General features: G+C 37.3%; 1 protein-coding gene across 4 annotated transcripts in view; it reads right to left on the minus strand.

The window, feature by feature from the left end:
* Positions 1–365: 365 nt before the first annotated feature.
* Positions 366–25,749, minus strand: part of LOC132131480 (acid-sensing ion channel 1B) — a 149,777-nt gene continuing 124,393 nt past the window's right edge. For 3 of the 4 annotated variants that reach the window (XM_059543521.1, XM_059543522.1, XM_059543519.1), the window contains 9 exons: positions 16,051–16,201; positions 12,433–12,560; positions 8,752–8,902; positions 6,751–6,807; positions 6,378–6,531; positions 4,455–4,546; positions 4,102–4,181; positions 1,655–1,756; positions 366–1,152 (listed from right to left, as the gene is read on the minus strand). In XM_059543521.1, coding sequence (XP_059399504.1) covers positions 1,057–1,152; positions 1,655–1,756; positions 4,102–4,181; positions 4,455–4,546; positions 6,378–6,531; positions 6,751–6,807; positions 8,752–8,902; positions 12,433–12,560; positions 16,051–16,201 — 1,011 coding nt within the window. In that variant the 3' untranslated portion in view covers positions 366–1,056. Of the gene's footprint in view, positions 1,153–1,654; positions 1,757–4,101; positions 4,182–4,454; positions 4,547–6,377; positions 6,532–6,750; positions 6,808–8,751; positions 8,903–12,432; positions 12,561–16,050; positions 16,202–24,101; positions 25,118–25,749 lie in introns of those variants that run through there. The other variant, XM_059543520.1, reaches the window with a different exon arrangement.

Raw genomic sequence — 25,749 nt, forward strand, 5'->3', positions numbered from 1 at the left:
GTGTTTTCAGATTATCGTCAGCGGCTCTTCCGCAATGAGGAGTGAGCACGTGCGCATGGTTGCCAGATAGCTTAAAATAAGCAAACACCGGGGAAAAAAATGTATCCTTGTAACAGTGGAGCTCTGATTGGGAGATTTAAACTCTTGTTATCTGGCAACCGCTATCATTACAGCTCTCGTAGTAGAGGGGCGTAGAGCAGTCAGCAGTTACAGGTTCCTTTTTTGGACATTCGGCGGGTTCTTTTGGGAAAGTATGCTTGAATTTGAAATATTCGATATTCCCGATATATTCAAATTGTACATCGTCGTCAAAATTATTCCGATAGTATCGCTAATATTCGATATATCGCCCAGCCCTAATACACATGAAAACAAACTTTACACCATCTTCCAACAATTGTATATAATTGAGGCTAACTTGGCGATGGAAATAATGAAATCTAAATAAAACTAAAAACATGCACAAGATGACCAGCATGCATTTACAAGATGAGACCTGTAACACAATGTCATATGGGATCTGAACCATCCAGCGTCCCATAATCCCCCTTTTAATGCTTGTAATGGCCACCTTCTTCAGAAAGTTACATTCTCGTGAGATACACTGAGGCTGAATCGATCCAGCAGATCAATGGACAAATGAGGCTACATACAGAGAATAAGCGCTATATCTACTGACCTACGTAAGCCACTGGTCTTAAGACAGTTAAGAGCCATCACTATGTACACAAAAGGCATCAGGGTCCAGCTGCAGAAAGCTATTCGATGTCCAAGTCACCTAATGTGTAAATTCTTAGACTTCAAGGAGTTTTGTTTTTGAGGCAGTATTTCCTTGAAATGTTCAAAAAACATCAAAAGTTTTCCATGGAACATTTTAGTGAAAATAAACTTTGTTGATCGGCACCATTCCTCAGACGCCTGGATATATCTCAAGACATGGTGGTTTTCTAGTGTGTCGCAGATCCAGAAGGTTTATACTGTACTGTCCGGTTGTGAAAGGAGTCCGTACTGATGTGGTCAGCTTTGGTTGTTTTCTGTCAGGCTCTTACTTTACGCTCAACAGGTGAAGTCTTCGAAGTTGCCTTGGCCAGGATGGTGAGGTAGCATGTTGGCTGGGTAGGTTGACGGGGTATGAAGGTTGTCACAGGGAGCCTGAGAGTAAAGATAGATATTTAGAAACTGCACAGTGTAAACTGAATACTTCCTTCAATTAGGCAATACGTAGCATGTGAAACATTACACGGTAAGATGCAAAAATCATTTCAAACATGACCTGATTGTGTACATGTGAATTTCAGTAAGAGGCATCCAGTTGCCATCTCTGAAAATACAATTGTGTAAAAATGGCTGAACTTTTGTCATTTTAATAAAAAAAAAATATAAGATTATGCAAAAAAAAAAAAAAAACACAATTGATATAACTACTATTTCTGGCAATGGAACAGCACCTCATGCAGTGTTATGGGTTGTACAGGCATTTAATATCGTTGGTCTTCTGGTTAAAAAAACTGCATCCTGTCCACAGTAAACATACTGAATACTGCAGACATACAGTAGTATGAGTAATATAACAGTATAATATTCTGGACATAGTCTTTACTGTCTGTAAGTATGAGTTTATTGGCCAACTTATACTGGTGTGATAGTTACTGACGTGACGCTTCACGTCATCCAGGCTGAGAACGGCTCCTCGATCGTTGTTGCTGCTCCGCTGGTGTTTCTTCTTGGCACAGCGACACAGTTTGAACTTGATCACCTTTGAAGAGAGAAAACAAACCCACAGCTAAAACTTGCTGTGCAGTTCACGCTATGATATCTGCTATAGATGCTCATGTGGAGAGCAATTAAATTTTAACCAATTTATAATTTTACTTGAACGTCTGATCGTGGATAAATCAAAAAAGCATGAAACAAAAACTTAAAAATGCAAATTTGGATTAGAATGGCAGAAATGGATGCATGGAACTGAAAACTTGGGTTTTTTTTAGATGTAAGACTAGCCAAGTCCTATTTGAATATTTTGTCCCCAAATAAAGCACACATTAAGAAATTTCCAGGAACTGAAAATGGTCTAGTCTCTAAACGCTGCTTTACTAGAGACTGACAGAAACGATGTGTAGTAACAGATTTGAACTCGTAACTGGGGCATTCCCCCCCCCACTTTCCATGAGGGCCTCCTGTCACACAGAACAACATGATGGATTGATGATGTATTGTTTGTTATTGGCTTTTGGCTGTCATGTACCAGAAGTCAGTTTAAACCAGCCAGATTACACAAACACAAGTCCTGGAACTGACAGTATTTGTGTCTCATTTCCTGCAAATGATTCCAGCTCCACCTGCCATATCTGACACCCTGTCTCCCATCTGTGTCCTAATGTCACAGGCGTTACTCAGAGCCTGGCGTTGAGTCTGAATCTGACTCTAGGGACTTTTCGCGTGGAGTTTCAACTTATCAAAATTGGTGCATTGCTAGATTTATTTATATTTTCCACAAGAATGGTTTTGGGTAAAGAACCCCCAAATGAAATCATTATTCTGGGAATATAAATCACAAAAAATTACTTAAATGTCTCAGCCTCATGAAAAACTCACAAAGTCATACTGCTTCATAAGACTGCTTGCCCAGACCTTGGCCACTACTGTTAAGTACTCCTAAAAGGTCTGTACTTCACATACAAATTGAAAATCATGAATTACTATGTAATGTGTGATTTTGGTCAGAATAAAATAAAAATATTGGGTGGGGTATATATATATTTTTCTCTGTCTTTCTGATGAAGGCCCCCAAAACTTCCCACATTTCTTTATTGAGAATGATGAGATAAATACAATTATTCTGTCAAGAATGCAGAAAATGTTTTTATAAAGCAGTATGAACAGTCTGCTAAACTTCTCCTTTTGCATTTTACTGCAAAAAAGAACATCATTTATGTTTAAAACGACATTAAGGTAAGTCAGTTATGACAGATTTTGCATTCTTGGATGAAATATCCCTTTTACATTTCAATATTTGTCTCTTTTATCTTTCAGCAGGAACACCTTGAATGCTTGTGCTTTTGTTTTCCAAAGGCTCATGTGAGTCTGTTGTGCAGAGTTGCAAGTCAGCACTTTGTGTAAAAGATCATGTGATGTGTTATCAATCACTGCCATACAGAGATAACCCAAGGAGCATCTGAGAGAACAGGCATGAAAAATAGCTCTCCTGGCACCGCCTCCCGGTTTTTAAAGTCATATGTCTTGATGCATTGCAGTATTGGGTGTTTGGCAAAGATCTAGCTGCCAACATAACATTAAGCAGAACCATGAGTATTGTGATGATTTATGACTCACGGCACCAGAGATATTTTTCTATATATTCAACATTTTAAAATCAACACTGCCATCTAAAATGGCCATAGATGGTCAAAATACAAAAAAAAACATACATTTAAAGATTTAAACTGAAAATTTTCAAAAGGGGGAATATTGCTGCAATGCTTCGCCCACCCAAGTGTGTAATACTTTTGCAGATGAGACCAATGGTTATCAGTCAAGTTTGGAGGACAATATTCTTAGCAAACGTTGAGTTGATTAAGATGCTAATGACAGAGTATCTGCATGCATACCAAAACTATTTCTTCATAATGCTCGAAGCACTGCATCTGACAACAACACAGAGTCCTCGACTTGCTTTGAACAAGATTCTAGTAGTCTACTTCTGCACTGTTCTGCTTGCCTGCCTGCTGGATTGCCTATCATCATAGCCGATGACAATTTTCCCAATCAAGAGATAATTCCACCCTTCGCTTTAAGGTATTGATATCTCGAAAGCAATCACATCCTGAGCAAAGGCTTGAAAGCTAATGATATTTTTACTCTCTGTTCATTCAGATGCTGAGTGTGGAAAGGGATCTCAAGTGGAAGAAAGCTAAGAGAGCACTGCTTTTGTGAAGGTCATATTCAACACAATTAAAGGGGAAAGGAGAATGTGCCATTCTGAGTGACAGAAATTTCCACAGCTGTCAAGTTTCAAGGCAATTATTTCCGAAGGGTCTTTAATACATTGAGAAAAGAGGAAATAACAGGTGCAGGTTTGGATTTGAGTCATGGAGGTCTTACCTCATACAGATAGTCAAAGAGCTCCAGGATGGTTAAGATACTAGCACCGATGAACAGGCCCATCTGTCCGCCAATGTCACCTGAAACAGTTTAGTTCAGTATTTAGCCACATGAACAAACAAACAAGCTTTGCAACATATATGGATTGTAAAAAGACAAGCTGCTGTTTATTTGATGTTCAACAACTTTATGGTCTTTATGTTCTCAGTTTACAGCCACTATAAGTTAGTTATTGGTAGGTAGACTTTCTAAAAAGTGAAAAACTGTGAAATAACACCTGGAAATATAAAAGGATAAAATCATTTCAAAGCTTCAAATCACCATCTATTGACATATAAGAAACTGCAGCTCACCAAGAAGGCCGGCTATCTCGTAGGCTTTCTTCTGCTCGATGGTCTCGTAGTTTAGGGCCTCAAAAAAGATGTCCAGCACCAGGATGTTTTCTCTAAAGGGCAGAACACAAAGGAAAGGTAAGGACAGCCCAGCTGCATTTACTTCCACAACCCTCCCAATCTTTCAAACCATCTTCCAAGCATTGATCCACAGTCTGTCAGTTTCACAGCATTTCATTCTCTCGAGCCAGCAGCGACCTCAGGCCATTTTTAGACTCAGCTGGAGCTGATTCTGAGTCTACCTGTTAGGTTTTTGCACATCAATTAATGGCACTTCAGACTTTATATCATATTGCTATACTTACTCGACTTCTTAAAAAAAATTATTTCGTTTTTATTAAGAACATTCACTGCAGATGGTGTGAAAGTTTAAATGTTTTGATCCCCTCAGAATACATATTAAATGTTTAATTAAGGTACAGATGACAGCTGCAGTTATTTTATGAGTGTTTGCCCAAGCTCTTCAAAGCTACCTAGAGAAGCCAAAAACACTTAAACGGTTAGTTTTAATGGTTTTTTTGCAGCAGGTTTATCGAAGAATGGTAATAAGGTGCTACTTTAAAACCAAGTATTAAAAAGAAAACATTACCTTCCTCCTTTCAAACCCAGACATTACATCATCTGGGTTCAAAACATCAGCATCTCTGCTTTAAATTAATACATAACCCTATTACTGTCAAAGACAAGTAGATAATGGCAGATTTATGATCATGTATGATTCATTTCCTAAATTGAAGTAACCATGGTAGATATCTGATTCTGAGCATTTTCACTGGATGGTCATCAACATTTTTGGGAACAAGCAGAAAACGAAACCACAAGTCATTCAGCTGATTAAATTGGGGTTTTCAGTAACTTCTCTTTTCCTGTTCTGAATGTAAAGCACCGCAGATAATTACAATGGTTCCACTTGACTTCTCTTTTCATTTTCTAAATGCTAAATACTGCAAATAATAGTTATTCTCCATTTCGATCCTGCAAATAGAAGAACATAGTTTCAAGAGATTTTGGTCACTGTTTTGTGCATTGAGGCTGCCGTAATAATTTTGCAAATTAATGAGTCAACATGGAACGACACAACCAAAATTTCACTGAAGTAATATTTAACACATCAGCTCAAAAGAAATAATTTTATTTTGATAATTTAGGAACATTTTTTTTTATTTAGAATAACACACCATTTAATAGTTCATAACAAGCTGACATTAAATATTTAAATCTTAGCATTTTAAAGTATACCTAAACTAGTATAACTGCCTTTAGAATACACAGCAAACTAAGAGCAGCAACTTTCTTGACCTTTCTCTGCAAATTTACTCAGGATTCATGTTGTTCCAGATGACTGCAGATTTAGAGACATTTCCTGACATTTCTTAGTGTGTTTGTCAAAGCAGTGATGTTTTACATGTCTGTCAGTCTGTTGTCTGGTCTATAAGCTGTTCAGATGATTGGTGCTCTGGATCTTGCACGAGGGCAGACAAAGACCATGGTTAATTACTGACGAGGCACTTAACAGCTGGCAATTTGGACAATTAAACAAGTGGGGTGTAACACTTAGGGCATAACAACCATAAATGTCAATTTTTTTTTTCAATTGGCAATTTTTTGCGATTTACTGAAGGTTGTGCTTAAAAAAAATGCTCAGAAAAAAAACAATTGCAAGAAATATTCTTTAAAAACAAGTAATTTTCTCAATTATGTAAATATTTCTTATTTAAAGTGTCTGTATATATAAAGTTGCCCAATGTCAGCTTAGCAAAACTGTTCAGTGTTTTGGTGTACCGAGTTTTCTGAGATATCTAGTGCAACGTGAGAGAAATATAAATCGACAAATGTCTTGTCATGGCCAAAACTCTTGGATTTGGGCTTGAACCCAAGACTCACGCGATGTACTGCTCCGTCTTGTTGAACTTCTTGGCCAGGTATTTGGCAGAGGCTTTGCTGGGGATTTTGACGAAGGACAGCTCTTTGCCATAGCGCGTCATGTTGCAGGGCGTCTCGCAAACGCAGTAGTCATTGTCTCTCTCCACCAGAAAATCTAGAGCAAGAGAAAAAGACAGAACGTTTCTCTTAACCTCAAAAACCCTGGCTGGAAAAACAACAGGACAGATGATGAAGTAGAAAAAGGCTTGGGGAAGTGGGTGGTGCGGTTAGAAGGGGTTATAAATCCAGCTGTCCCATCATGGCCTCAGGTTCAGACATCAGTAATGAGGAGAGGAGAACTGGCCTCTCTTAATGGAGGCAGTGAAATTCTCACCTAGAGCGGGATCTGCACACTCCTTATACTGTTCTGGAGTGCAATATGGAGCATCTCCTGAAGACAGAGAAACACAACCTATAAGCAAAGATGACTCCAGGAAACAGATTACATTCAGTATCATTTTAGTTGCAACTGTAATTTTAATCTCATTCCAGGCCATTTTAATCTCAAAATCAAAATAAATCATATTTTGCTTTAAGAAAACCAAACTTATTTTAGGATCATTAAGGTGTTTTTTTTTTTTTTTTTACGATTTGCAATTGATAACAATAAAGCACTATTACTGTATTGACTGTGGACATTTTACTTTGTTACTTCACTTATTATTTTTAATGGTGGTATTTTGTTTATCAGATTCCCATTATTGCAATAAGGTCATGGAAATAATCTTGTCTGGGCACCGTGATTAATTCATTTATTGTCATTTTTATTTAAACTACCTAATTAGGCAGTATGGCAAATCAATTGCCATAAAAATTTCAGTGCAATAAATAAATACTTGTCTAAAACAGGTTTTATAATACTCAAGAAAAATAAATTCCTTAGTTTTCTCACCTAAAAAATAAATAAATCTAAATTATGAAGTATGTACACTATAATAGTATTTGTGCTGTCTCTAATTGATTCTGATGTCAATAAAAAGCGACTGGGATTTTTGTGACTTTATTACAGTAATGAGAATCTAATGAGAAACATCAAGAATAATGAGAATTACAAACTAACCCTGAAGTAAAATGCCCACACTCATTACAGTGATGAGAAATAGGCTTAATTGTAATGCAAATAAGTTACGATACAAAATAGACTTAATTTGCTTCATGTATAATGCATTTTCTTATTATTTGCTTTTGGGGTGAAATAAGAACTGAATGTGTTTTTGTGTGAGTCAGCCTTTAAGAAAAGCGTGAGGATAAAGAACAAAAGATGTGCCGCAGAGAGAGAAGAACACAATGTTCTAGCTAAAGGTGAAATGAAACAGACTCTGTCTGTCTGTTAATTAAACTGTGTCGTCTTCCGTCACGCAGCTGTTATCAGCTCTGAACGTCTCCTTAAAAAATCTGATTTCTTCTTTTGATTAGTTTTGTTTATCCAGGACTTGAAGTTTCCTCAAATATTTTAAGGACTCTTGCAGAGAGAGAGAAAGAGCACGTACAATCGATGCTGAGTGAAAAACATGTCTAGACTACATTAGCCAGTGATGTGACCAAACTAGAATGTTCTTGTAATAATAAACTAGTTTGCTTATCCACAAGTCAATAAATCAATCAATAAAGTTGGCTACAAATCTCTAGTTATACTAAAACATGGACTACAAAGCTACTGTCTGTGAAGTTGCGGTTGATTATAACGATAGCTTTGTTGATTATAACCACAGCGTTCCAGTTTTGACCCAGTGTAGATGAAACTGAAGATACAGCAAATCCCTGTTTGACGCAGTTTGGATCTAGTTAATGACAAAGTCTTTAGAGATGAACAGAGACGTGTCTCAAACTGATGCACAGAACTCAGCGGGGAGCTGGATCCTAACAGGGCTGCATGAAATTGTGGTTTTCTACTTGCTGAGGTTAAAATCCTCTTACTTTCAATAAGCCAAAACCTGGTAAATAGAATTGAAGCAACACAACGTGCTACACAGCTTCGGGAGCACAGCGAGGGTTTAAAAATCACAGGCTTTAGAAGCTACAGCTTGAAAGCATTTCATTCACCACAAGAAGGAGCAATTAATTTAATAATTCATTAAATGACTGGTGGCCAGTCCGCACTAAATTAGTAGAGGCACTAAAAAAGACTTTGTGGGAAATGAGATTCTCTCAAGTTTCTTTCATTATAGTTACTAAGTTTAAGATTCTAGGGTGTTTGAGAAATCAGGCTACAGAATAAAACAAATATTTGTGCTTTACCTTTTAACGCTCACAAGAGAATCACACAGATAATTCTAGTTCTATGACATTGCAGATATCCTCATACCATATATATGTGGTTCTGCTTATACATTACCAGGCATGTGCACCATGCGGCAGTTGCAATTCTCCACCAGATAGCGTGTCTCACAGTCAATGCGGCAGGCAGTGATACTGTATGTGCTGAAAAAATCAGAGTCCATTGCTGAAGCCTTACAGTCACCCCATGGAGGAGGAAGATATGTCAACTACAAGACAGAAAGACATGGTTATTCAATCATGTTATTCCATTACAAATACAATTTATACTACAATCCAAAATGCAAAACAGCAACACAAATATCGCTCCACGCATGGCATGCAGCAAAGACTCAAATCACAATGGCTTCCAAAAGAGTTTGTTTGACATTAGCATGTTGCTAACAGTTTAACAATCCTGATATAATGACCATAACTATTCACAGTTGTAACCATTTTATTGATAATTTAGAAATATTAAATTATATTAATTTATATGGCGCGGTGTTGACATTTCTCTGAAGTTTGCAGGTGCATTATTTAGTATAAATGTGTGAAAGCCCATTTTCTCCAATAAAAAAAAGATAGGTAATTGCAACTTATCTCACAATTGTGACTTTTTTCTCAGAATTGCATGATAGAAACTCGCAAATTCCGAGATAAAAAGTAAAAATTGTGTGATATAATCTCGCAATTGTATGGAGGGAACTGATATGTTCTCAGAATTGCGTGAAATAAACTAGTTATTGCTAGACAGTTGTGAGATAAAAACTCAGAATATAAAGACATAACTGCGTGATATAAACTTGCAATCGCGAGTTAAAAAGTCAGAATTGTGTGATATAAACTCGAAATTGCAAGACAATTGTGAGATATAAACTCAGAACATAAAGACAGAGTTGTGTGATATAAACTCGCAATTGTGAGAACCAGTTCCCCCTCCCCCTAAAAAAACGAAATAACTAAAAATAAAAAAATAAATAAAATTGGGACTTTAACTCGCAATTGTGAGATATAATCTCACAATAAAAAAAAAGAAGTCAGAATTGCAAGGAATCTCGTAATTGCGAGTTAAAGTCCAATTTTGAGGGATATGCTCTCGCAATTGCGAGTTTATATTGCACAGTTCTGACTTTAGAACTCACAATTCTGTGAAAAAATTCAGAATTGTGAGATAAGTCGCCTTTTTTTATATCTTTAATTCAGTGGTGGAAACAGACTTCTATATACATGTGATGCTGCAGTCAACCAAACAAATAATCTTAAAAGGCTGCATAATGTTTCTGCATACGTTTTGGAACAGCCTTTGCAAAAAGTCTATTTGGCATATCACTAGGTTTAGGACAATTTTATAACCCCTGGAGACACCTCACTATCAGCTCGAGAAATGCACACACGTACACCGCCAAAATGCTACATATCCGCTAAAAACAAACACACACACACAAACTCCAGACACTAAAGGTAAAGCACGCTAATGCTTTACATAACATTACTGCATATAAATTCACTATCTATAAACATTCTACTTGAAACCTTAGAGGAATGTTTCAGGTTCAAAACAATGCAAGCATCACCGACAGCATCTGACATGTTGACTTCCTAAGCTGGCATTATAGGCAGCATTTGAAGGCATTATAAGAGGATCCTCAAAGTGAACACTATTGTGAAAAACAGATGGCATTCTTATGCTGCCTCTAAGACCCCTTGTGATGGCATGTATCCTATCCCAGAATGCACTGCAACCAGCTCAGTGGAGTTAAAAATAGTTAAAAATTATTACAAACTGCAATTTTACCCCAAATTTGTGAATGTTGTTAAGATATTGCCTTGTTAGCTTGGCAACATGCTAACGTCACATTGCTAATAATGCAACATTAATTGTGTGACGCAAATGCCAGTGTCTAATGAGTCTGGGATATTCTATAAAAAGCCTAATTTACTCAAAGGTGTGTTTGAAAAACAGCACTGAAATTATTTTAAGAAAATAGCATTGTTGTGTGGACACAGAGATATACAAATTCCCCATTGAGTATCGAGTGGTGGATACACAAAATAATTGAACAAAACCACATTTTTGACCCAGTAGCTATTGGTATGGTGACGGGCATTACCAATTGACTTCAGTAAACCACATATATACATTACTCAGTCTTCAGCACAGTCTGAGAGTAGCATCCATTAGTAAATACAGTTGTCAGAGTGACTGACAGAGATGGATGCTTATCCTGTAAATCCAATGACATTGAATCTTAGTGATGTATCTAGAGACGCAGGCTTGATCTTTTTGTGTAAGAGGAAAATAAATGAGGGGAAATGTAACTGAAATCAATCCACTTGGGAGACTTACTGACCTCCAATTACAAGAGAAGAGATCCGTCTGCATATCAACCACCTTTCTGTCTGTCTTCAGCCAGTCAGATTGTCTATACGTCTCTTTGACTCTTTATTGATCACATGCACCTTGATTTCGACTGTTTCCTTTTCTCACTGAAACAAAGTTGGTGTTTTTATTTTATGATGTGGCCTTCATGAAAATTAAACATGGATTCTGAGAATCCTATACATAAATAATATTTATTCCAGGCAGCAGGGTCGACCTCTGTATCATCCATTCGCTCTAATTTAAAAATCAAATCATGTTTATGGTTGTGGGAGACTAATATTTATTCTCGAGTGAATCTCACAAAGCTGTACACATCATATCTCAGTCCAAAATCAAACGAATTTATATTATGAATATTGGAAAAGCTTTTTTTTCAGCAATTTATACATTAACAACACTGTGGTAACTTCCTTCATCAACTGAAATTTTTTTTTCTTCGTTTTTTTATGACAGTTTTACCCCGCTGTTATTGAGTTGGTTCTGTGCTCTTCCAAAACTGTCTGATTTGGGTCAGCAAGCAAATCTGATTTAAAGAGACTCCAACGGACCGTCAGGACAGCCAAAAAGATAATTGGTGTGCACCTGTCCAGTCTTCAGGACTTGAGTCCAGAGTGAAGAAACGGTCAGGAAACATCATCACAGACCCCTCTCACCCCGGACACAACCTATTTGCACTTCTCCCTTCAGGCAGATGCCACAGATCTCTGTCTTATTTAAACTATCTTTATGTTCCTGTCATATATGTATGTACCAAGGGCTCCTAAAAAAAACCCACAACATATTTTGTTTGCAATTAAGCACATTTTCACCACACATTGTCATTTGCAAAATGTGAAAGTCCCATTATTCCCAAAATTACTGTTATACTGTTAATGAATTGAAATTTAAATCAATATTAAAGGCAACTACTAACACCATGATTAATGAATACTATACTATATATATATATTATACACATTATGAATACCCTCTCTCTCTCTCTCTCTCTCTCTCTCTCTCTCTCTATATATATATATATATATATACATATACTGTATATATACATATACTGTATATATACATATATATATACACATATACATATATATACATATATATATATATATACATATATATATATATATATATATATATATATATATATATATATATATGAGAATTAAGTCTGAAAATGTGCTTCATTGGCTTTAAATAATGTCACCGTGTCAATCAGAACTTTCACAAATGGAATGTGATACTCCACATTAAAGTATTAAAAACAAACATACATAACAAAAGCAGCTGCAAAACACCAAAACCAAGCAGTTAACCAACAGACTGACACAATTGCAGTCCAGCATTAAGAAATGTACAAAAAGAACAATGCCTTGGTACCCGCTGTTCTTGGCAGGAGACGAACGTCTGGAAGCCTGGAGCCACTCCAAATCCCAGCTGATCGATGAAAGGCGGTTCATCCTGCGTGTGGATCTGGACTTTGATTCCCGCTTCGAAAGACGTCTCATCTGTGATAGAGAGAAAGAGATGTGAAGACTGGGAAATGTACTCAATGCAGGTGTCTCAGAAGAACAGATGGTATCAGGTCATATGGGATGTACTTTCAGCGTATATATATCACAATATCAAACTGCAACGACACATTCCTTAGCAAACACTGCTAATTATACCAAATTAAGAACCCAAAAGCATGACAACAAAAACCTGTCCTGGAATACATGACACAAAAATGTACCTATAACAATAAATCAATGCAATAATGCTACTAACATGGTCAACTTCAAAGAATAGATGATTGTAAATATTATTGTTACAAATATAACCAACAACAATCAAATCGGAATGTCACAAATTAAATCTAAAACGTTTCTCCACTACGACGATAAGACTTTACTTTAAGTAAATGTGAATAGTTTTGTTGATATACCATTTTCTCTCTTTTTACGTTGTCTTTCCACTTGGTCCCAAAGTTTCAGAAAGGAATTAAGAATGTCCCACACCCAATACGAACAAGATCGGCGAATAAGTCTATAAAAATACGTAACAACTGTGGTAAAACATTGCGAATAATGCAACAAATGAGGTTCAAACATGTGGTCCTCGACAGACATCTGGAGGCAGATTACATGCACAACACGAGTGAAAAAACAAGAAATCGACAAACCTCAAAATGAGAAAGACATCAGACAATATAAAAACAGAAGCATTAAAAAACAGCTACACTGACAGGAAAAGTGATGTTTATATACTACGTCTCAAGACAGCTTCACGTCTGTGATGTTCTGACATTTAGCCATGTGCCATCCTCAGACCGTAAACAGGAATAATCCTCAGGTTTAGAGACATGTCTCTATGGACAGCTAAGCAAACATCAGTGTTAGCGCAGATTATAGGCTGTGTTTGACACTACCCGGTGTCATTTAAGTACTTTAAATCAGTCCATTACAGTCTAAACGCTGGCTTTTTTCCACAGCCTGCTGGATTTTCACATGGTCCACTACTAATGACTGCAGTTTCCATGCACATCCTCTATGAGCACACAGAAGAGTTACGGATCTCTCCCACCTGCTGTATCACCATTTTTGTATTTGAAACATCTGCTTTATGGTAATTATCACACAATGGAACAACATGAGGGAAATGATGCAGCAGTAAACTCACAGATGCATTGTTTCATGAATTGTATATTAGCAGATCATCTAGAGCATCATCCAGCATTCAGATTAAAACCAGGCTTCGTTAAACTCAATCCCAGGTTTGTTATTTAATCCTGACTAGTCAGACTTCAGGATTTTATATTGTAAACACTGGATGAATGTTCTTATTTGCATATTTACAAGACTGGACAAATACAAGGTGAGATGAGAATTCAGCCTGGTTTAATAACCATTTGTCTAAAAGTCTGAGACCATGTTGAAAATCTGTCATTTTAAACCTTTCATTTAAAGTCTTGCCAAAATATTCTAGCACTCTAATTCAATTTTGCACCACTTTGGTATAATTCAGGGTCAGCAGGGCTTTATGACCCAGGGTTAAAAGTAATGCTACACATGGATTAACTCAGGGTTAAAAAGATGTTAACCCAGGGTTAAGCGTAGTGTGTCAAACTAGTGTGCAGTACAGAGTTTCTGGATGTCAAGACTTTGAGACAGCTGCTCTGTAATTACAGAGAAATCCAGTCAGCTGTGGAAGAGATTTCAGGACAGTAACCAGAGAGCTGCTAGGAGGATGTGATTAGATATCGAAGACCTTCAAGAGCACCTGGCGTTTGGGGAAATTTGAAGGAGCACAAGCAGAACTTTCTGGGAAATCACAGCATTATAAAAACAATCTTGGTAAATGTCAGGTGTTGACACCAGGCAGGTGTGCAGGGTTTCCCATCTACCCCCTCTATCTTTTCAATTACGGAGGCGTAGAGAGGTTAAATTGGTCCTGCTGAGAGACAGACAAGGTCGAGAGTGAGGTTCACTTCCTAGTCTGGACGTATAGCATCACTTGCAATTGGCTTGCAGCTGTAATGTGTGTCTGTGTATTTGCGGTTTTCTGATCAATAGGATCCAGCCTGACGTCACTTTCTGCATTTTGAGTGCTCAAAACTGATTGAACTTTACTGGAAAGGTCACAGACATTTTCTCCTCGCAGCATTCTGACCTTCAGCTGGCAAACATGTCCAACGGCTGCTTATGTCGTTTACTGCAGTGTCATGCTTGAACTGTTCTGATGAGTGTTTATCTGTTTTTAAGGCAGTCTACAGCTCTACTCCAAAACCTAATGAGTCCCCTACTTAGCATTTTAAGGCATTATAGGCATAAATGTTGCCTTCTAAAATACAGAATTTTGGCCAAATTCATTCATAAACTCAGTAAAACCTATTCAATATGGTATAAGAGTGAAGACAAACAGTTTAATCTAATAAAAAAGACATATTAGTGTACGTGTGTGCCAATATTTATAACATTCTGACATCACACTGCAAATCGCAGAGGTGCCAGCACGTTCACTTGCATTTTTTTCAGTGGATACACCATTATTTTTACTCATAAAGGTAAGAGTAATACATCATTTGTAACTGTAAAGGTAATTACTTTTATTTGTGTGCACTCACAATATCAACAATACGTTGTGCTTCTATAAAATAAAGAAAACAAACACGATGCACTTTCTGCCGTCTCATCTTGAACAGGAGTGCTTACAAAAATGAACTGAAACTCAGTGAATGCCTCACAGACATGATAAATATATCTATAGAAAGCTTTAAATGACTACTTAACGAAATAAAACAAATGAAAAACTCTTTCATTATAATCGTAATCTGTAAACATGCACTCTCTCTTAAGTCACGTCTGAGGAGATGGCGAGTCATAATCAGCAACTTCATCCTTGCGACACCGACTCAGAAAACACTAGTTTATTAGTAAACAATTAAAATATCTGCTTACTATTTCCCCCTCACATATTCACGGGAATTACTTTTGCCTGTGCTTTGCGGCAAGTTATTATTGCATGCATTTGAACACAGAACTGTTCAGCTGCGCTGATGGCACATCGATATTTGATATGAATTTGGATCAACATAGGCTACATTCGTGAACGCACATTTTCTGTAATGTCGCACGTCAAGTCATGCTTCTGTGCGTCCGTACAGACTGCAACTTACAATCGCAACTTCATTGTGCTGTTACTCCTTTCGAGCTGAATTTCACAAAATTGGTCAGCTTCCAACAGAACCAGGTGTTTTATTAATGTTGAGTATAATTATGTATTTATTTAAAAGAATGTAATCGATTAGATATCAGAATAAATAGTCTATACTAGGCTATTATAAATTATATATATATATATATATATATTAGCCCAGCTTTGTCTAGATGTTTCTTCTACAGTTCTTTAGGAGAAATAAAAACACACACAAATGAAGCAACTGTTAGGCTGGTTAATATTATGGGATCTCATCTAAAACAGAAGAAACATGAGATTACTAGGGTTCATGAGACGTACCAGTCTCTCCCCACACAGGCAGATACTCGTCCTGCTGGATATCCAGCATCAGCTCCAGCCCGTTTCCCATCCCTCCCATCATGGTGACCAGCAGTGGCCTTCCGTCCTGTCCCGAATTGAAGGTGTAGCATTTTCCGTAGCGTGTGAAGATCTGAAAAAAAAATAAAGAGTCTTTGAACAAGTACTGTTTTCAATGATGGATGATTGTCAGCTTACTTTGAATAACTTAAATCTGTTAATATCAAACTTATACCAATGATAAATATAATAAAAGCTGTAATAATATTAATGATATATATATATATATATATATATATATATATATTTAGTTTATATATATTTATAAACTAAAGCATTCCTCATTCAATTACTTATTATAGAAACTGCCTTGAAAAAAAAAAAAATTAACACTACACTATTAGCACCTCTTAGCACAATATATTACATGCGGAAAGCAGACGATAAACAGAATTAAGTTTAAAGGCATGTTTAAAGATTTCCTACTGATGATCATAGCAATATGATTATCAAATGATGCTGAAAAAAGCAATCAATATATAATTAATCAAACATAATATTTCTGAATGCCTTTTATACGTATTAATAGAAATACTTATATACATGAACACAAGCATATCCCTTAAAGTTCAAAAGATGCTTCTGAACAGGAATGAACCAGTTGCACTTCCAGCTAAAACCACACTCTTTCAAGCTAATTTCTTTGATAAATTATAAAACAACTCTAACTTGTGAGGTGATCTACACTGGGGCAGAGGGGGCTCATCCAGCCAGTCTTAATTGAAACTGAGCTAATGGACATCTAATTAGATCACAGACAGCAGGATATGGAGAGCATGGCTCCTCAGAAACACAACCGCTCCTCGCTGCAGAAAAACTGATTACAATCACGGACAAATGAGAAAAATTTACAGAGGAAATGAAATAGCACATCTTTAGAGAACTTAATGACACTATAAAAAATGTCAATGGCTCTCAGAAAGAATCACATCTCAGAAAGAAACGCAACATTCGTCTGGATACAGACAGCTGTCTTTACCTCTTTCTCTTTGAGAAAGAAACATCTCAATGCCAATGAAGGATGTGTCAGATATCAGTCGGCATTTGAAGACAGACAGATTTATGGTTGATTCAGCACGTATTCACCACATATGTAGCGCTCATATGAATACACATCCTGGCAAAGATCATTTTATTACAATCTTACCTAAAGTAAGTCGATAGTTTTGAACACTTGCTGGATATGTACTTGCTCAAAAATTGAGTTGGGATCATTTAAAAAAAAAAAAAAAAAAAAAAAAAAATTACGGACTGCAGCTTTAAGGCTAACATATTCAAACTAAAATCCAAAAAACTTCCATTTGGATTTCATGAAGACTTTAACCAACATGAAAAGTTGACAAACAGAGCTTACAAACAAATGCCAAAGAAAATTTTGCAAGGCATAAAAATTGCATGTGCATGATCAAAAGTATATAAAATATATCAATGACCCAGTAAAGCAAATAATAATTCTCTACTGATGCAAGCCGAGCGGACCATCATTACTGATGAGACCTCATTATTGTCAATGCCTCAAAGCCTTAAGTGTTGCTAACCTAGACAGCATTTTAGGACATTAAAGAGGCACATAAGATGCCCAAAAAGAACATCCACTATAACGTTTTTAAAAGCTCTTGCCTTTTCCAGACAAACATATTTAAAAGCATCAGAATAATTGTTCCCTTTTGCCTACTGACAATATGTATTCCAGAGCTGCTTCTACTTCTAAACCTCTGCTGATGAGATAACAGCATCTAAAGCGTTTAGCTTTTAAACAGAAGCAAGGCTGTTGCCAAGACAAGAGAGTTGCTGTGGTAACTGTGGCAACACATAGTGGTTTGTTAGGGTGGCGTTGACCTTGGGATGCAGGCGAGTCGATGCTAGTGGAGTCTTTCTGAGAAACTTCACAATGAAGTCCCCTCAATGAGACCATCGGTCCATTGAGCACTGATAGCTGCATGTTAATCTTGAAGAAGGGGCCTTCACGAGGACCTTTATATGCTAACGGTGCTTTAGAAAATATTAACAATAGCCAAAAGGCTTCACATGCCGTTCTACCAGGAACATGAGTCAGAAACACACTGTACATGCCAGCCTCGAGTATTTTTCCAGTTATTTTTGAGGACAGAAACAGTTCATTTGTCAGAACTGATAAAAAAGCTGTACTTGAAATACTTGTGTTTTGGGTTTGAACATATTACTAACTCCTAAATGAGATAGAAATGACCAAAACAACACTACCTAATAACGCATTCAAACCGAGCGCTAAGGTGTGTTAAATTATTAGTGCCAAAGCTGGGCTACCGAGTGTCATCAAGCATCTTGTGTGCCTCTGCTGCTTTAATACAAGAGAACTGCCTCCACTGGGGCTGAAGACATTAATAATATATTATCATTTCTGCCCTTTGTAACTAGACTTTTTGAAAAACGAAACGACTTTAAGACTTTCAGGCCGCTGAGGGGAGTCTGAAGAAACGAGGCGCTCTGATCTCCCAGTAGGACGCTGTCAGCTGGCAGACTCTGTTCAGAGAAATCAGCGGTTTCTTTTAAAATAAAACCTGCCACAGGAACTTAAAAATGCACTGGAAAATGGTCACGTCATCTTAAGAACTGAACAAATGTTATTCAAACTGCATTAAATTCAAAATATGCATTCAGTGCCCAAAAATGGCTTCTTTTTTATGTGTCAACATTGAGTCAATTTAGAATATGTATTAAATAGTATTTTATGGCAATGAAACTATATTATTAAAAAAATAAACATTTTATGCAAATGCATAAGGCATTAAAATTAAAAATGAATAATCACTTCACAGCTTTTACTAATATAGATTAAAGTCATTATTTCACAACTTTATTTTAAAATATATTAGTATTTATTAGTGCTGTCAAATGACTAATCACAATTAATCGCATCCAAAAGAAAAGTTTTTGTTTACTCAATATATGTGTACTGTGTATATTTATTATGTATATATAAAGACACACAAATACAGTTAATCTTTTGAAAATGATTACATGTATACGTTTATATTTTTATAATTTATATTATATGTACATATATACATATTTAATATATCAAATATTACATATTTTTCTTAAATATATACATTCACGTGTTTGTATATAATATACACAGTATACACACATATATTATGTGAAAACTTATTTTGGATGCAATTAATCGCGATTAACCGCTGTAATGAATTAAACCTTTCATATTCATCCGGAAGAAGGAGGCGGGAACCGGCGGACAATCAAATGAAACTTTTATAATAAAAATAAACACAAAACAGCGCACCAGCCCCTCACGGACGACTGATGCGCATAAAATGAAACCAAAACACAACTAAAAGCCCAGGCCTGGTCCTCTCTCGTCCTTCACTGTCGTCGCTCCAGTTTTATATCCTTCCATCTCCTACGTGGGACTCGAGACCGGCGGTGTGTCGCAGGTGTTGCTGATTTCCCAATCACTGCCAGCCTCACTCCTTGTTCCCACGTCCCTCGACCCCGCCCCATTCGCCACAACCGCGATTAATCGTTTGACAGCACTAGTATTTATATAAATTAATCAAGATTACAAATGCTGTAATAGTTTCTTCTTCTGTAATGGTTTTCTGTTTATTGTAACTATTGTACTTTATTGTAAAAGGTGAAACATGATCTCTCCCATTACTGATATTTTAATATCCACTCCTTAAAATCAACATATTAATCAACGTAAAAAAGGGTATAAGCAGATGCAGATGTGTGGAAATGCTGACAGATGATTTTGAATTCCACATTGATCTTTCTCATGGCACCTGAGACATAAAAAAAAGTTATTATTTATTTATTTCATCCACATGCCTGTAACTCCACAAAGCAATTTCACAATCCACCTTACGCAGCAGGGATAGAAATAGAAGACGATACGTCACTATTAGCTTCCACTTCACCGGGACAGGAAGAAGACGGCGCGGCTCTGGTGTCTCGCAAGCGTGACTGATACACCCATCACTTCCGATCAAGATTAGCGCACTGACAGTTGCGCCTTCTGAAATGAATAAGTCACTGAGACCCAAATGGCACCATACCGCCCGCTCGAGGGCTACCCGCACACCAGAGCGAACTCCTAGCAAGCTAAAGCTGTTTGTCAAAGGACTTTGATTGCAAAGCTTGCGTGTCTAATGAGCTGCACCACTCACTGTCCATTTTACCGCGGCTGGTGGCTCCAGATGTACGATAACTTGCGCTGTCATGACGGATCAGATCAATGCTGCTGAATCAGAAAACTATGAAATTATACAAGAACACTGAAGCCAAAATCAAGCTGTTGAACATGCTTTCCAGATCCACATATGGCTTACAAACAATTTACACAAATGCATTCTGCTTAAGTTGCAAGATTGATAGTTTTGTGTGAGGAAGAGATCTAAATTTAAGCGGAAAGGGAGTTGTATAATAATTTATTGTTTTCACATGGCACACAACACCATCTTATTACTTTAGAAGACTTAGTGCAAAAGACGTATGGACAACTTGTATGGTGCATGTCATTTTGGGGGTTTGGAACCACTCGAGGGTGAGCAAACGAAAACAGAATTTAAATTTATAGATCAACTATTCCTTAAAGCATTCAGATTCAAAAAGCTAAGGCTTCAGTAAGAAAAGCCTTTGGTATTTCAATAGCTGTGTGTGTTTGATCTCAAAGGATAAACTGAGAAATTCACTAGATCTTGTGAGTGAGTGTTTGTCAGGTTGGAGAGGTCGGTGTCCCGGCCTGACAGCGATCAATACTGGCACAAAGATGGTCACACGACTCGACTCGGCCACAAAAAACAATACCGGTTCCTCCATGGACAGCAAGTCGCACACATCGACAGCAGACTCAGTGATGTAATGGAGGGGTAATATGGCCAATTTAAGACCACCAGGCCTGCTAAAGGGGTTACGATTTATCTGTCAGTGACCTGCCAGTGGACAGAACCACAGGCTCCAATCTCTCAGTGTCGTCTCTGCTCAATCTCTCAAATAGGTCTCCACACTGGACTCTAAACATCTGGTGCAAGTAAAGGCTCATTGATTCGCAATAAGATCCAATCTACCTGCAGCACAGACAAGCAACTTCTTCCTTGAGATGTCCAACCAACCTTGTTAAAAAGTCAGTTGTTTTCATCTAAAAAATTCAACTGAAGACACGTCAGGAAATATGCGGAAGAAAGAACACTATAAATTCAGGAAATGGACTATGTAATAATTTAAAGACACCTTGCAAAGTTTCCATGCCACCCTTCATGTCAATTATTTAAAATATTAAATTATTTATATATAATAATATTCTATTCCAGTGTTGTAAAGTATAACATGTATACAATAATAAACATACTTATCCCATTTAACCAATGAATTTCCATAATTTGTCCAGGTCTTTTACTTCGATAAGTGTCATGATGACGTTACAAACTTAAAATACTCAAAATCCATCAAACTCAACTACTACCCCTTTGTACTTTTCAAAAAATGCATTTTTCCTTTACAGAGAGAAGAAAAGCAGAGTGGTTGAGAACTGGGTTAGGATAATTAGAGTTTACTTCAAGCTCGGCTGATGCTTCTATCTCAGACTCCAGCGTGGTGATGGTAAAAGATAGATGCAATTTGAATGAACGTGTCTCTTTATAGACCCTTGAGAGTGACTTAGCTTCTTTCTATTTATGCAAAGTTGCTGTAATTGAATCAGAGAAAGTGGCTCTGCTCGTGTGTGAACGGGGAATAGAAAAAGTGGAATTAAAAAGCAAAAGTTGGGTGTCTACATGGTAGATGTTTAAAGCAGGGTGTGTGTACTGACTAAAAAGAAATGAGCCCAGAGGGAAAGTGACTTTCTACCAAAGTAGCTGCATTGATGCTGAACTCCAAATCAAGTCAAAGTGCTTCAAGTCCAACAGCCAAATGATTCATGCTGAACACCAGCAATTTCCCCAAAAAATTATGCAAGATGAATGTTACAATGAAACGAGTCACATAAATTTCCCCAATGCACTCCTTGATGGTGCCTTGTCATTTTTCTTCTATAGTCACATACTAGCAATGCAATTATTATGCAGAATGAAGAATAAAGACATTCACTGGGCATTGCCCTCGACAAAATGACGGATCATAATTTTTAGGGCAAATGCATACATTTAGCTAAATTACGTGAAACCTTGACACGAGGAGATTGCAGATAAGGATCTTGGGATGCTGAGCAACTCGTGATGCAATACATCAAGCACAATATCACAGGAGTCACATTGCTGAATGTGTTCAACATGACATTAAAGCGCCATTGTGTTTGTTCACTGACATAAATATAATTACACAAAGCGTTCTTAAAGCCAAGCAGTCATCTAGATAAATGGGGTCAGGACTAAGGCCATGTATAGAATAAAACTCTACCATGTGATTTATTGAATACAGTGCAGTAACATGATAGAAAGTGCAATGATAAATATTTAATGCATTGTCACACTACCTTCTTATATTGCATAGATTATCCAGCAAGTGGTTTAATAAAAGAAAGTAAATGAATTAAAGTGAATTAATTTATTTCACAACAGTGATTTTTTATTTTTAATCTGGCAGTCTGATCGAATCGGGGAGATATTTAAATTGCAGTCAACAGAGCTTTCCTGTTCATTTGTCACCGGAAATTAAAAAGGTCAAGAGCATTACATTGTGGGATCTATTATTCAATACAGCAATCATTATTCAATCATTATTCAAAATGCTGTTGCATACTCCACAGTTTGGACAAATGGAGAATCCACATACTGTGTGAAATCTAGGAATGTCAATTTTCAATCATTTCCATGATCGATCGTCGTTTGAATTAACGTTTCACTTATTAAAAAAAAAAGTCAAGTACAGTCAATTCAATACAGACTCCAAAAAAAAAAGACAGTACATGTGCTTCTCTTACGTGCTTGTTTACATCAGAGCGCACAGAGTCTTTTAAGCAGCATACAGTGTTGTGCATTTTGACCAGTTTACAGGAATAGTATTGTAAAAATGCATTCTAAATTCAGAATAATTTGTAATTTAATTATTCACAGTATTTAGAAGTGCCCACAATAACAATTCATCGTGCATATTCATTACCGTGATATATCACACTTCTAAATACCGTGAATAATATTCAGAATTTGGAATTCATTTTAAGAATAATTTCCCCATCATCTGGTCAAAATGCACAACACTGCTGTATGCTGCTTGAAAAAGCGTGTGCCCCTCTGATGTAAACAAGCAGGCATGAGAAGCACATGGAGGAACACGTGAGAGACGCGCTGAATGAAAGCACATTCACTCTCTGACAGCAGATGGCGCTAAACTGCAGAAAATGCAGCGTTACCCTGGAAACCCCATAAATGAAGAAGCTGCACTACTTTCTAAAACATATTTAAATAATTTTAAACAGCCATTCAGATTTGTGTATTTGCTAGGGTGTTCATCACAGCGCCAAATACTTAAATATTTAGACTTAATAGGCTATTGATTTATTTATGATTTTAATCTGGACTACAACATGCCCTAGATATTGTTTGAAAGTGTTTTGATTCTTTATAGTTCAGTCACACTTTACATTAGGGCTTCGTTAGTTAACGTTAGTTAATTCATAAGTTAACATAAACTGCCAATGAAAAATTCTTCTGAATATTCATTAATCTTAGGTATTCCAATATAAGACTATAATTTTAACAAAGATTAATAACTTCTGTAGCAAATGTAGCTAATGCTCATTGTGAATTTTAATGGTTAACTAATGAGGTCTTATTGTAAAGTGATACATATGGAACTTTATTGTTCGTCTGCACTTTAATCTGCGTAAAAAACTTTAGATATTTTTCTGTATTGCTTTATTCTATTTAAATGTTAAGCTATTTTTGTTATAAGAAAAAGTCATTTAACTTGTTATACTGCATTATGACCACTACATTTAAAAACTGTGATAATGCCGTAATTGCGCACAAACTTACGGTGCTAAAGTTGCGCGGTCCGCACAGCTGCCCTTGAAATCGACAATCAAGCAACATCTCCTCGAGCTGATGCCCCAGACGGTCCAGTAACTGCCTCATGGAGGGCTGAGAGTCCCGAGGAGGGGGGAGAAAGTGGTTGAAGTCCAGTATGCGAGATAACTGTGACCAGGGAGGCTCGTTATTAGCTCCATCAACGTGCGCCGCTAGCGCCTCTCGAACCACGGGGGACACCTGCCAGTTTTTCCCGAAGAGTCCGAGCCACCGTCCCGCGCTAAATATGTCCGGTTTCTTCATACGACGTGGCAGTAAGATGTTCTGGTTGCAAATCGTCACGGCGGGAAATACGAGGCGTTTTGCGTAAACCATATGCGCCTTGCTGTACACCGGCGACGAGAGCAGGTATCGGACCCGGTTGGAGGACCAAGTGAAAAGCAGCGCCAATGCCGTTAGAAACGCCAGGAGCCATGCGACCCTGCGCGGGTACGAGCCGCTCAGAAAGACATGTCTCAATCCGTGGAAGGTCGTGTGCTTCAGAAAAAGCTTCCCAGCTTCCTTTAGTGACCCTTCAGTGCGTTGTTTCGACGCGGCGTCGCCTTGGCACATTTTGGAATAGGTCTGAGTCCTTCGACGCGCGCGGTTTTACCTGCCGTTAAACGCTCCAAAGCTCCCCAAAATGAATAAACATTGCGCGGTTATGTTCCTGAAGTGTGTTACGCGGGGAACAAATCTGCAGATTCATCAAAACTGGTTGAAGTGCAGCGCCGTAGTAAATGAGGACCGTAAAATATTATTTCTCCAGAAACAGATTTCCTGTCAGGAAAGCGAAATACAGCCGGTATAAAAGTCCCAGCTGTTGCCAGAAACGCACACCTCGCCACATTTCCTTCGCGTCAAAGACTTGTGCGGATCTATTTCATACTGTCAAGCTGTTATGCATTCTGAAGTTCAATTTTCATAAATTCAGTCGAAGTAATTTACTGGCGTGTGTTGGAACCGCTCGAGCTTCATCCCGCTGCGCGCGCGCTCAGTCCAGCTCCTTTGTGAGCGCGCTCATCCTCTGTTGTATTTTACTCCACTGAACTTTCTTATTGCAGTGGTTAAATGCCATTTTCGCCTATTTTATTTGACATCTTGCTGTAATAAACTATTCGAGTGATTTAGCTTATGCATTATACTGTTAATAAATGTTTTTATAAGTATGTGAAATATAACTATGTATTAAGATTCAAATTTTGCACTAGGTCATTCTGAAAACAAACATGCATTTAATTACTAAAGAAGCCAGCAGGGCATTTTTTTTCTCTAAATGAGTTCGGTGTGAATACAGCTAGTCTGTTTTTTATGCCAACAGCAGCCAATCATCAAAAATAGCATCTATCTCAAGGACACTTGTGTTGACGTCAGCACATTCAGCCTTCTATGGTGCTTTTACATCAAAATACGGTTCAGTTTTTAATTGCCGGTTGTACAATGTTTCATTCAGACAAATAATTACACCCTCCATCCTTGTTACCTCTTAGTTGGCATGTTTTTAAGTTCAGGCAGGGAAAGTGGGCATGGTGCCCGCAGGTCATGGCCCACTTCCTTTAACGATGTGTTCAAAGTCAATAAGCCCTTTTTTCACAGGCAGGCTCAAAGATGCCTCACA

Source organism: Carassius carassius, chromosome 48 (genome assembly GCF_963082965.1).
Source record: "Carassius carassius chromosome 48, fCarCar2.1, whole genome shotgun sequence".
Taxonomy (NCBI): domain Eukaryota; kingdom Metazoa; phylum Chordata; class Actinopteri; order Cypriniformes; family Cyprinidae; genus Carassius; species Carassius carassius.